The 13,191-nt window shown below is 59.6% G+C and overlaps 1 protein-coding gene across 1 annotated transcript in view; it reads left to right on the top strand.

Annotated features, from left to right (window-relative positions):
• The first annotated feature begins 766 nt into the window (after nt 1-766).
• WNT7A (Wnt family member 7A) overlaps nt 767-13,191 on the top strand; it is a 63,848-nt gene continuing 51,423 nt past the window's right edge. Inside the window, exons 1-2 of the mRNA NM_001192788.1 lie at nt 767-837; nt 5,440-5,666. Of these exons, the coding sequence (NP_001179717.1) occupies nt 767-837; nt 5,440-5,666 (298 nt within the window). The remainder of the gene's footprint in view (nt 838-5,439; nt 5,667-13,191) is intronic.

Below are 13,191 nucleotides of genomic sequence, written 5' to 3' on the forward strand. Positions count from 1 at the left end.
CCCGCCTCGAATAGACGGGGGTGAGGAGGAATACGCTGAGCCAAGTCATCCTCCTCCGCCACTAGCCCTGCTAAAGGGGGCGCCCTCCCCCAAAGCTGGGGAGACGGGGGGTGAGCTCTCCACGACCCCTCCCCCCCCCCAGCTCCGAGCACTCAGAGGGACCGGGAGGCAGGCCCGGGCGCGAGCGAGGGTTCTCGGCTTAGCTCCGATTCCCCCCGAACCGGAGGGCTGTCCCTGCGCGTCCGTTCGCCCCGCAGTTGGCGAGTTGGAGCCGGAGTGGCGGCTTCGTGAGGACTCCCATTGCCCCCCACCCGGCTGGGCGCCCCGGAGCCGAGAGGGGGCGCCGCGGGAGCGCGTGGGGCAAGCGCGAGCGCGCTCGGAGCAGGAGGCCCTGTCCCGCGGGCGCGGGGGCGCGGGGCGGGCGCTCCGGGGAGGCGGGCGGGGAGGGGGCGGGGGACGGTGGGAGGGGCGGGGGCGGGCGGCTGCAGCGCCCCCGCACGCCCCGCGCCTCGCACACTCGCCCCGGCCGCTTGCGCGCAGCCCGGCGTCGCCCCGCGCCGCGCTCGCTCCTCCCTCCTCCCCGGGGCTCGGTGGCTCCCGCGCTCCCGGCGAGGCTCAGGCGCCGAGCGCGCGGACGGGCGCACGACAGACGGCCTCGGGAAGCCTCGGCCCGCGCCTCCAGGGCGGGCTATGTGGATTGCCCCGCCAAGGCCGGCCCGCGGGATCAGCCCGGCCCGGCCCGCGGCCCCGGCGGCCAGCGGGGACTATGAACCGGAAAGCGCGGCGCTGCCTGGGCCACCTCTTTCTCAGCCTGGGCATGGTCTACCTCCGGATCGGGTAAGGGCCGCTCGCACCCCCTGCACGCGCGTCCCGGCAAAGTTGGCGTGTCTCGGGGAGGGGTTGAGCTGCCCGCGAGCCGCCGCCGGCCGCCAACTTCCTCGGCTCCGCAGATAGGCTGAGGGGGTGAGGTGCGGGAGCTGTGGGCGCACAGAGGGCCCCCGCAGGCGCGAGCCCTAGGGGCGCGCACAGCTCCAGAGACACGGCCGTCCTGGGAATGCCCGAGGGAGGAAGCCCCCCCCCACCCCAAGCTAAGGACAGCCCAGCTTGGACGCTCCAGTGCGGAGGACTCTGAAGAGGGTCCCCCGCTGCAAAGGGTCAGCGCCTCCCAGGGACACTCGGACCGGGGCATGGGACCACCAGCCAGGACCACAGCAGCTCCCAGGGAGCTCAGCCCCCCAGAGCCCGAGAGAAAGTGTCCACAGAGGGGCGGGCACAGCCGCTCCTAGAGCAGGGCAGTCCCCGGGTGGCAGGCGGGGCGGGTCTGAGAGCAGGGAACAGGTACCCGCAGGGAGGGACGTTCGCTGGGCCAAAGCACAGAAGCCTGGGCACCACGCGTTTCTAGGGACCCTCAGACCCCCGGGCCGAGGGGACAGCGCCAGCCACCCGAGCAGACGCACACAAGGGTAGAGCTGGAGATGGCCCGAGACACCCAGGGACGCAAGCTCGCGAGCCAGCGCTGGCGAGAGGCGGGGCAGCCCGCCCCCTAAAGCTGGGCACCCGAGGCGGCCGGCGCGTCCGCCGAGCGGCCCTCCCCACCTCACCCTGGCGTTTCTAGTAGGTGGGCCGGGGGGGTGGGGGGGCCGCTCGGGCTGGAAGGTGGGAGGGGGCGGCCCGGGACGCGTCTTGGAGCTGCGTTTGCAGGGCCAGTCACCCTTTGTACTTCGGAGATAGTGCGCGTGAAGCGTGGGGGCAGGGGCTCCAGGGATGGATGGGGGGTTCCGACGCGCCGGGGCCACCTTGGCAGGTTTCACACGAGCGGCGCCCCCAGCTCCGCTTGGGGAGGGAGCGGACTGCAGGGTCTGCGGCGAGGTGTGTATGTGTGTGTGTGTGTGTGTGTGTGATGGACCCTTTGTGTTTTGTCACTCGCTTCCCCCGCCTCCCCGCCCCGCGGCTCCGGCGATCTCGCAAGTTGACCGGCCGCGGCGGCCAGCAGGTGCGCACGAAGCGGACCAGGCGGCTGCCAGCCGTGACCGCGGGCCGGGAGGCGGCTGCGGGGCTCGCGCGCTGCCTGCCTGCGGCTGTTTTAAGTGTTATTGATTCGCCCGCGTCTGGGTGGCTTTGCTTTTTTTTCTCCCCCCTGCTTTAATCTTCATCTTGGCCCGCGCCCCACCGCCCCGCGCGCATCCAGGAAGCCGGTGGGGCTGATTGGCGCTGGCCGCGTGCGGCTTTATCTCCTTTTTAATTAGAAACGGGGCGGAGGGACCCGGGAGCCGAGAGAGAGAGGGAAAACAACAGAAAATAACCTCCCCTGGCCGCCCCACCCGCCCGACCTCCCGCCGCCGGCGCCGAGACCTCACGGTCCCCGCAGGGATCCAGCCGCCCAGAGGGACGGAGGGAGGGAGCACTGGAGCGCCCGCCTTCCGTCCTGCGGCCGCCCTTTGGGGTGGGGAGAGAGGGCCAGGTCAGGCGGGGAGTGGCAGGGTGGTTTGCGGCCAGGCCCTGCTGCTCTCTGCACCTCGGCTTATCCATCTGTAAAATGGGCATGAAGGGTGAAGTTTCACAGCTCTCTCCCAAGAGGCCTTCTGGTTCCGATGGATGGCAAGGCACCTGTGTATTCTTATCTGGATAGTTCCGGTGACTCAGGCACCAGCCTTTTGGAACAATCAGACCCAATAACAGTAACTACTATACAGCTCATTTATTGAGTGCTCCCTGTGTGCCTGACACCTTGGGAGCACTTCCCACGTTTAATTTTTCAGCCGCCCTTTGAGAGGAGGCCTAGTTAATACCCTCATTTTAGCAATGGGGAGACCTAAGCGCAGAGAGGAGATGTAACTTGCCCAAGGTCACACAGCTTCTAGGTGAAGGAAGCTTTGGTGGCACCCTAGGCCTGAGCGCTTAGCTTTGAGACTATTTGTGCCTCTGAATTTTATTTTTCCCCCAAATGTATAATTTCACTCTCTGCCGGTGGAGGGGGTTTCCTGGTGGTCAGCTAGGTGTTCAGAGGCATCTCCCGTCTTGTGGCCAGAGCATCTCTGCTTGACTTATTCTTCTTATGCTGTCTCTTCCTCAAATAGTGCACACCCTTCTAGCTCCATGTTTTAGAGGCTGAGACGAATGACCGAGAGCACTTGTCAGTCTCCAGGTCTCACCCTCTGTGAGCCTCGGCTTTCAGCTGTGCAGAGGGGACACGTGAAATGGACGTGACGGTCCCTGCCCAGGAGGGCTGTTCAGAGAGGCCTCGTGGTCCAGTGTGTGTGGCGGCACAGCCATGCTGCCTGTGCGTATAGTAGGCACCCTGCAAAGCTCACGGATGCGTCCGAGTTGGGGGTGCCTCTGTGTGGCAGGCACGCAGCCTGAGTGATGTTTCTGAGGCTCGTGATTGGGATGGAAAGTTAGGAGGGATGGAGTGGGAAGACAGGTTCCCTTAGGCGGGATGGTCAGGGAGGGGACCCTCGAGGTCACATGGCTGATGGCAAGAGGCCAAGCACGTGAAGCTCGGGGGGCGAGAGCTTCCCGGGAGAGGGACCGGCGAGGATCAAGGACCCGAGGCAGGAGGAGGAGGGCTGGTGTGTGGCAGGTGTGGTGGGAAAGAGGGCAAGGGTGGTCTGTTACACACTTAGAGAGTAGCAGGGGCCCCTCCCCTTGGTGAATCCCAATCCCAGATCGACTTCCCACAGCCCAGGATGGGCAGGAAGGATGAGGCACTTGGTCGGTGGGGCCACTGACCTTGGCCGTGTCAACAGGAGCTCATTACTACAACCCGACTGAGGTCTTCTCGTTCAGAGGATGCTCGATGACTTTTCAAGGATTACACACAACGGGAGCTCCAGACACGTGGGCCATCTTTGTGTAAGGAGAGGGCTGGCTCCATGGTCAGCGCTGGCATCAGAGCCTCTCTGGGGTTACCTTGATGCTAGGAAGTGGCCCCACACTCAAGCCAGACACCTGCAACTCACACGGTCGCCTCTCTTTTCCTGTGTCCTTGCCCGAGCCCTCCACAACGCTGGGTCACTTCATCTGCAGCCACCCCGCACCACTTCCACCAAGGCCAAGCCATGGCCACCTCTGGCCTGCCCACGCTCCCTGCCTCGTCCTGTCCCGCAGTGCTCTCCCGCCCGGGGCTGGAGGTGGGGGGACCCTGCCAGTGACCGGCTTCCAGCCCTCCCGTGCCTCGGCACACATGGAGAAAATTCCTGCCGCCAGCCATCACCTCTCTCTGGGCTCTGCCCTTCCCTGAGCCCTGGTTCCCAGCTGGCTTTTGTAGCTTCTTTCTGTTCCTTGGCGATCCCAAGCTTGTCCCCCTCCCAGGACTTTGCATCTTCTGTTCCCGCCACACCCCCTCCCCCGCCCCCCTGGAATACTCTACCTCAGTCCTTCCCACGGCTGGTTCCCAACCCTTCAAGGCTCCACCGCACTGTCACCTCCTCCGGGAGGCCCTCCTTGACCACTCCAGCTGAAGCGGCCCCTCCCCTCCCCTCCCCTCCCCTCCCCTCCCCTCCCCTCCCAAGCCCACCCCTACTTGCTATCACAGCATCTTCATTATTTTCTCAGTAGTGGGCATCGCTGAATGGCCTGTTGTGTTTATCTGGTGCATGCATTGTGGCCTTTGGTGACCCCTCGAGGGCAGGGCCTCGCCTGTCTGAGCCTGGTGCCCTGACAGGTGTCTGGTATGGACCCGTGCAGCGAGTGAGTGAGCAAGACAGGAACCTCACTGCCAAGGTCGTGAGCGTGCTCTAGGCCACTCATGTTTGGAGTGGGATCCACATACTCCATGCACCTGCAGGAAGGAAAGACTGCAACTTTTATTCACAATTGCTTTTTAATTTTGCTTTATTTTTTCTATTTTTTCACATTAAAAATTTTTTTCTGTTTTTTTCTTGTTTATTTTTCTGTCTTTTTTGTTTTCTCTTTAGAGTTGCTTTTTAAAGATGTGTTTATAATGAAATGCGTACATCCGTGATACATCTATAACACGTCTAAGTGTTTTTTCTTTAATATCTGTGCACCTGCTGCCCTATTAGAGGCAACTGCTTCGTGAAACTGAGGGGTTACCTTTGCAGTTTCATCCAAGATGAAACAGAGATGATCCCTAAACAGTTATCAGTTCCATTTCGCATGATTCTAAACTTCGTCTCAATTGAATCCTCCCAAAGATGCAAAGGCAGCTGGCTGAGTTCGTGTGGCAGTATGTTTGTTGCCGGCGTCATCTTTCTTTGTGTCTAAAAAGGGAATTACGCCTAATATTGAATATACACAAGTGCTGGGAATGACAAACGTGTGAACGTGGGCTGGGCGTGCAGTGTCAGAAGCTGAGAGGCCTGTGATGGGAGCGGTCGGGGGAGGCAGAGCTGGACACCCAGGCAGGGTCTGCAGGCTGTGCCCCGCCCGTCCACCTTGCTGGCCTAATGCTCCGTCTCTCTGTGTCCCCTGCTCCAGTGGCTTCTCCTCGGTGGTAGCTCTGGGCGCAAGCATCATCTGTAACAAGATCCCAGGCCTGGCTCCCAGACAGCGGGCGATCTGCCAGAGCCGGCCCGACGCCATCATCGTCATAGGAGAAGGCTCGCAAATGGGCCTGGACGAGTGTCAGTTTCAATTCCGCAACGGCCGCTGGAACTGCTCGGCACTGGGGGAGCGCACTGTCTTCGGCAAGGAGCTCAAAGTGGGTATGTGCTACCTGGGCACCCCGAGTGGGGTCTGACAGGCCATGGGGAGACCAGGAGGCCTTGGGACTGCTCCAGGATCTCCTTCCCCTGCCCCAGGGTGGAACACCCCAGCTGTGGGATCCCGCAGGTGCAGAATTCAGGTCCGGTGAGGGGGTCAGCTCTCTGGTTTGCATCCACGCCACCATCTGTTCACGGCGGAGCTGCAGACCAGGGGCCCAGAGGCCAACTGGCTGATACAGCACTGGTGCTAGTCTGCAAGCTGATGCTCAAATTTTCAAGTTATCCGTTTCACCAAAAACATGAACTTCCGGCTGCTTTTGCAAAACTCGGAAGAGCTACTGATAGCTTATACCTGTGTCCGCTGAGCTAATGATGGGCTGCAGCTGAGAACACCGCACCCTGTCAATGGAGCCTGGGCAGCCCAGTCACGCCACAGGGCCCGCCCCTACATGTCCACCCGCTGCCCTGATACGGGCCACCTGGCCTCTGTGGGCATTCGGGTCTCCAGCCCCTGTCTTACGGGAATGGTGCCTTGTGCGGTAAAACACGCACAGCCACACACACGGTGCCAGGCCGCGCATCCGGTCTCCAAGGCGATCATGAGGGAAGCCTGGTGGAAAGGGCATCGGAGGGGTGTTGGTGGCCGGGAGGCCCGCGCTGGGTGGGGAAGGCCGCGTTGTGTGTTTTCTCGCTTGTGTGCATCTGGACCTGGTGGGGCCGGGAACCCTGCAAGCCCACTGCTGAGCTGAGAAGTGGGGCGCTTCTTTGGAAGTGAGGTCAGCTTGGGGTCCCTGAGCCGCTGTGGTTCACCCCAGCCCTCTTGACTGCTCCAGGGGCATCCCTGGGTTCTCCATCTCCCGCGGCCCTGACAGCAGCAAATTGAGTTCGTGTCGGAAAGATCCAACTGGATCTGCCCACTGCCCCGTGTCCTCACCCCAGCCTTCGGGAGCACCTCGGGGCTCCCCGGGCACCCCAAGCCCCCTACCTGTCCCTGGCCGCCCTGAAGACCTCATGTCCCTTGTAAATGGAAACTGGAATCTGTCGTCTCCCGATTAGCCTCCTTGGGAGGCTCTCCCAGCCTTGGGATGAAATCCCACCTGCTTATCCATCTACCGCACCCCCGGTCCTCATCTGTTCTCACCTTCTCATCCTCCCGCCCACCCAGCCTCACCTTGTTCCCCGAGCACACGACACCGAGGTACCGTGCATCCCTTGCACCTCGTCTCCTCTCCCGCCGTCTTCTGAGCCCTCGCTCGTGGTCCCTCGTGCTTTTCTCACCTTTTCCTGCCCACGCCCCTACCCCCTGTTTCTGGGACCCACGCCCGGGCTCTGGCATTTTAGCTGGATCTTTGTTAACAAGTGAGGTGTTACGTATGGGGAAACTGAAGCTCAGGGGGACTTGCCCAAGGTCCGCAACAGCGAGTGGCACGGCCTCCTGGGGCTGGGCTGACCCCAGTCTCACTGGCAGTCTTGGAATAGCTGCCTGTTGGTGGCGTGGTGATAGTGCCAGGCATGGTGGCATCCATGTAATAGTGGGCCTCCAGCATAGGGAGTCCCGGGATGAAGCTCCTCAGCTGCCCAGAGCTGCAAAATTGAGGGGTCTGCTGCAGGCTGAGGGGGGGCGGGGTGGATACCCAGTCTGCACTTCTCATTTATACTACCAGTATATTCCCAGCAGGAGCAGAGGCCTGGGGCAAGGAGCATTCTTGCAGAGGAGGCTCCAGTAGGAGAGGTGGCCTCGGGGGTTTTAAGCAAACAGAGGCTCCAGGAATACCCCTGGGATTGCAGTTTTAGAGTGACAGGCCTGCGAGGGACCTGGGACTCAATCTGATCGAATCTGGGGCCTGACTCGGGAGCGTCCATCCATCCCAAACCATCACAGGGACCGTGGACAACAGGGCTGATGTTGTACGGGCCTGGGAGCCGCACTCCGACCATTTTCCCGGGAGGGGGGCAGCTCGGGCGGCCATACAAGCCAAGGGCCGCAGGCTGGGCAGCTCCCACGCACAGTCCTGGGGATGGGGTCTGTGATCAGGGCCCAGGCAGGGTCAGCTTCTTCTGAGGCCCGCCCCGTGCTTGGTGTGTAGATGGTCTCCATCTTCCTGTGTGCTCACTTGGTCTGCAGGTGCCCTGATGTCTCTGCCCTAATCTCTTCTAAGGACACCAGTCAGGTTGGAAGATGGCTTAGCCTAGTGGCCTCATTGTAACTTAACCCCCTCTTTACAGGCTGTGCCTCCAAATACAGACACATTCTGAGGCCCTGGGGGTTAGGGCTGAATGTATGAAGTTTGAGGGACACAGCTGAGCCCTTAACAAGCAACCAGACAGCAGGATGGTCTGCACTTTAGGGAAAAGCATATGAGGAGAGCTGGGTGCTCAGAGGTGAGACGCCCAGGTGGAAAGAGCAGACTGGACAGTGGAGATGGCTTTGCTCTGGGTCCTGAAGGGTGGGAGGAATTTCACTGGCCAGTGAATTGGATCCCAGGCGGAGGGGACCGCAGGGAAAAAACATGGGCGTGTGATTGCTAAGGGGAGGGGCAGCGGGGGTCTGCGGCCTCAGGGATCAGGAGCCTCAGGTGAGACCATAGGCCAGCTATCAAGGGCCTTACACACCAGGCATTCTGTGACCCCTCATCAGGCTTATCAACAGTGTGGCCCCGGGGGACCCAGGAAAGCATTCAGCCCCCACTCCAGGCTTTTCCTCTGCTGAAATAGAACGATGAACTCCCCCTAGAATCCACCAAGATGACAAGGAGAACCCTTGTGAGCATTTCTCAGGCAACTTCTGTCTCCGCCTCCCAAGCCACACTTTGTCTCTCCTGAATCTTGATGTCTGATTTATCCTACTGATAGATCCCCCTGAAGCACATTGTTTTGAGTTGTGTTTAATTTTACAGAGGAAAGGCATCACGTAACATGCGATCTTTTGGAATTTACTTTTTTTCCCATCGCCGCTAACAGAGCTGGTATGTGTCGTTTCTTGTAGCTCTTTTTTTAAAAACATATTTTTTATTTGGCTGTGTCGGGTCTCAGGTGCAGCATCGGGACCTTTCGTTGCCATACGTGACCTTCTACTTGTGGTGCTCGGGCTGCAGAGTGCTAGGGCTCAGTAGCTGTGGTGCGCAGGCTTAGCTGCTCCGTGGCATGTGGGATCTTAGTTCCCGCCACCAGGGTTCGAACCTGAGTCCCCTGCATTGCAAGGCGGATTCTTAACTGCTGGGCCACCGGGGAAGTCCCCCTTGTGGCCGTGGTTGAATCATATCAGCCATGGTGAGTAGATCCCATCTGTGTGCCCACACACTGGCTGAGGGCCATCTGGGTTGTTACTAACAGGGCCCCTGCAGGCCTCCCTGTGCGCATGTCCCTGGGCCCCCGTCTGTGTCTCTGGCGTCTGTAGTGAGCCGCAGAATTGCTGGTGGCGGCGGGTGAGGACAGAGCTGCTTGCCCCAGTGACTGCACACTTTCTGCTGCCCCAGCCCGCATTGCTGACCTGCACCCGCTCCAGCACTAGGGATCACCCAGAGGTCTTCCTCGCTGCCTGCGGGGCAATGTGAAATGCTTTCTCACCCTGATTTGCATGTCCTTGAAGTCAAGGGGTTGCAATCTCTTCCCGAATTTGCTGGCCGAGCAGATTTAGTCTTGGGTGAGTTGCCCATTCATTCTTGTTGCCCATTTTCCATCAGGTTGTACGCAGTCGCGTCGTGCCATCGGTAGAGGGTGAGAGCTGCATCCCAGTCCCTGGGCAGGGCCCCAAGGAGGGTGGGTCACATGGGGCTTCACCCCCATCTTTCATCTTTATTGAGCCTTGATTGGGGGTGGGGGGCCCTTCCTCACCCATCACCGCATTGGTCTCTCGCACCTGCATCTCAGCTCAGCACCAGGTGGAGGCTGACCATGTCACACGGAGGTTTTGTGTTGAGATTGAGATGGGTGCCGAGTTTCCTGTGGCTGCAGAAGTTCTTGTTCGTGTGGTCCTAACAGACATATGACTCCCGAGGCCGCCATGTATCCAACAGGCTGGTGGTAGCAGTGGGCCGTGGGCCATCCAAGTGAGCGCCCGTGTCCACCTCCCATGGCCCACCTTGCCAGGAGGCAGGCAGCAGCACCCCCAGGACGTAAGGCCCTGGCACCCAGAGGATGTGGGCCATCGGGGGCATCCCTTCACCCTTCCAGGAGGCCCTCGTGCCTCTCTGCTATGAAGACAAACTCAAGGAACTGGAGGTGCTCTGGACTTTATTCCTGGTTTTTCCAGGACAAGTAGAAGTGGAATAGAAAGGGGAGAGGCTGTCGTTCCCGTTTCTAACCTGAGCTCCTCATTTTGATTCTACGAAGCACATCGCCCAGTCTGTCCACTTCTCCCCAGCTCCATCATCACCTCCTGGTTGGAATCTCCATCTTCAGAGAGCTGTCGCCCAACTCCATCAGTCCCTAATACACTGCCCCCCAACCCCGCCAACCACACGGCCCCCAGCAAAGCCTGTCCTCTTGGTTGCTTGGACCATGGCGTTTCCCTTTGTAAAACCCTCCCTGTTGCTCTGAGAACAAGATGCTAACCGTCCCCCGGTCCTTTGCTGACCTCCGTAACCTGCATCCCGACCCCATCTCCCCCCCGACCCTCACGCGTGACAAGTCCTTCCCACCTCGGAGCCTTTGCCCCGGCTGGTCCCCAACCTGGACGCCCTCTGCTCCTTCCACCCTCGGCTCGCATGCCCGCCACTCACCAGGGCCTGCTGCGCAGCGTAGACTGCCCGTCCCTCGTTGCCCCTCCCCTTCCGTGGTTTTCTTCACGTCACTTGCTGCTCCAGGGCACGTTCTCTATTTGCTTGCTTGTGCAGCCCCGAGGGACGGTGCAGACCCCCCACCCCAGTTCCTTCTGGAACAGGGGTCAGAGCAGAAGGGCCGCAGGGCCAAGCTGCTGAGTGATGGTGGGGACCTTGCATAGCCCAGCGTCGTGCAGGCCTCCCCCTGGATGCCACCTCCTCCAGGAGGCCTTCTTTGACCACCTGGCCGTGACAGCCGCCCCACAGGTCACTCCGTCCTGTTGTCTTTACAGCACTTACCGCTTTCAGAAGTGACTGCGTGCTTTGGGAAGGCTGTGTGTGTCTGACATCAGTCCGCGGCCGTGGGGAAGTCCATGGAGCATGGGCCTGTCAACCGTCTTCTCTGTGTGACCCCAGGGCCCGGCGCACAGTAGGTGCTCAGGAAACACATGGAGACAAGCTTGCTTCCCGGGCAGGCCCGCCCCACTCTGCCCTCCGCGCCCAGCCGCTCTGAACCCTCCAGGGTCTTGGTTGTCTTCCGGCCCAGGTCTGGGCGCACCGCACACGGGGGACGTGCTCCGTCCTCTTTGAGCGAATGCTTTCTGTTTCTGACCCGAAATGCAACCCTGATGGTTCAGTCCTGCCTGCGGTCATTCTGACCTGTCTTAGCCCAGCTTTCTGTTAGCTCTCTTCCCACGTTTGCATTGCTTCAGGTAGAATGAGTGTTGTCTAGGTCACTGCCTCGGGGAAACCGCTCCCGCACCAAGGCGCGACTCAAGAGGTCCTGTTACTCTGTCTGTTCTGGGGAACACAGGTCTCTAACCCTCCCCACCCCCACCTGCCGCTCTGGGGTGAAAAGGAGGGCTCCCTGGATGATCAGTTTGGGACCTCAGCATGCTGTACTCCCTGCATTAGAGGCTCTGAGAAGTCCTGCAGACAAGAGAGCACCTTGAATAGGCTTCCCTGGGGGTCCCGTCTCCCCAGACCTCGGGCTCATTGACAGTCTGCTGGAACTGCTCTTCCAAGGCACCCACCCCAGGAAACGGTGCTCTGGGGACCCTCACAGATGGGCCATGCCCGTCCCACGGCTTTCGGACTACCCATGGGGACCCTCATAGATGGGCCATGCCCGTCCCACGGCTTTCGGACTGCCCAGGAATCCACTGAAAGTGTGTCACCCGCCCCCAAGTCCAGCGTCCTTCCCCGAGGGCACAGCAGGGCCACGTCCCAGTATCTGATGTGGATGTGGACTGTGAGGTCCAGCCAGCGTCACTCTCCAAAGCCTTAAATCAGCCACAACATTCGGAATCCCTGCTTCTCTATACACGTACAGGAAACCATTCCTGTGCGCCTGTAACATACGTACAGCAGATAGAGTGAAGATGCGCTGTGTGCAAAGGATTCACGCAGTATTTTTTTCATATTTTTTTAAGATTCCACATAAAGTGAGATCATATAGTATTTGTCTTTCTCACAGTCCATCCAGAATGTTGCAGATGGCAGGAGTTCTTTCTTTTTTTTTTGTGAGTAATATTCTGTTGTATGTATACACGTGTGTGTGTGTGTGTGTGTATTTATATATGTATATATATGGGCTTCCCTGGTGGCTCAGATAGTAAAGAATCTGCCTGCAGTGCAGGAGACTCGGGTTTGATCCCTGGGTTTGAAGATCCCATAGAGAAGAGAATGGCAACCCACTCCAGTATTCTTTCCTGAATTCCATGGACAGAGGAGCCTGGTGGGCTAGGTCCATAGGGTCGCAAAAGAGTCGGACACGACTAAGTGACAAACACCTTCACTTCTTTTCGTGTACACGCACATGCCTCTATGTACGTATGTATCACTTCCCTATCCATTCGTCTGTCAATAGATCCTCAGGATACTTGCGTGTCTTGGCTAGTGTAAATAATGCTGTGATGAGCTTGAGGGTGCAAATATTTTTGAGTTACCACTTTCATTTTCTTTGGCTACATACCCAGAAGTAGAATTGCTATATGCTAGTCCTATTTTTAATTTTGTAAAAACACGTTCGTCTGTGTATCTGGCTGTGCCGGGCCTCACTTGCGGCACGATGCAGGGTCTCTAGCTGTGGCGTGTGAACACTTGGTTGCACCCCTTGGATCTGGTTCCCCGACCAGGGATGGAACCCAGGCCCTCTGTCTTGGGAGCACTGGGTCTTAGCTGCTGGACCACCAGGAAGTCCCTGTTTTTAGTTTCCCAAGGACTCTCCACACTCTTACACCAGGTTACAGCCCCATCCGTGCAGTATGTAACCTTTACTTCTGCTTTAGGTGCCTTTGGTTGAATTCATGGGACTTAAGTGCCCGTGGGACTCCCCCGCCCCATGTGTCCACCCCTCATTCATTCATTGGCCCCACAGATATTTACTGGAGTCTTCCGTGTGATAAGCAGCTGATGAATCAGCCACCGGGCCTGCCCTTGGGGTGCCCACCATCTGCTGGGGACAGACAGCGAAGTCGGGGCTGAAATGTGCCCTGGGAGTCTGCTAGAAGAGGGCTGGGCGCCAGGCGGATGGCACCCGGCTGGAGCATGGAAGGCTGCCCGCAGGGTCACCTAGAGTGGGCCGCCGCCACCCAGGAGAGGAAGGGCGTGGTAGGGAGGGGCAGTCACAGGCGGCCTGCAGGTGTGGCCCCAGCAGAGTGACCTGGGCACTGGCGGGATGCTGGGGGCCGGTGGGGGCAGAAAGGGGCTGGAGACAGGGGTGGGGAGGGATCCTTCCCACAGGGTCTGCCAGGGGACGGGAG

Source organism: Bos taurus, chromosome 22 (genome assembly GCF_002263795.3).
Source record: "Bos taurus isolate L1 Dominette 01449 registration number 42190680 breed Hereford chromosome 22, ARS-UCD2.0, whole genome shotgun sequence".
In the NCBI taxonomy this organism is placed as follows: Eukaryota; Metazoa; Chordata; class Mammalia; order Artiodactyla; family Bovidae; genus Bos; species Bos taurus.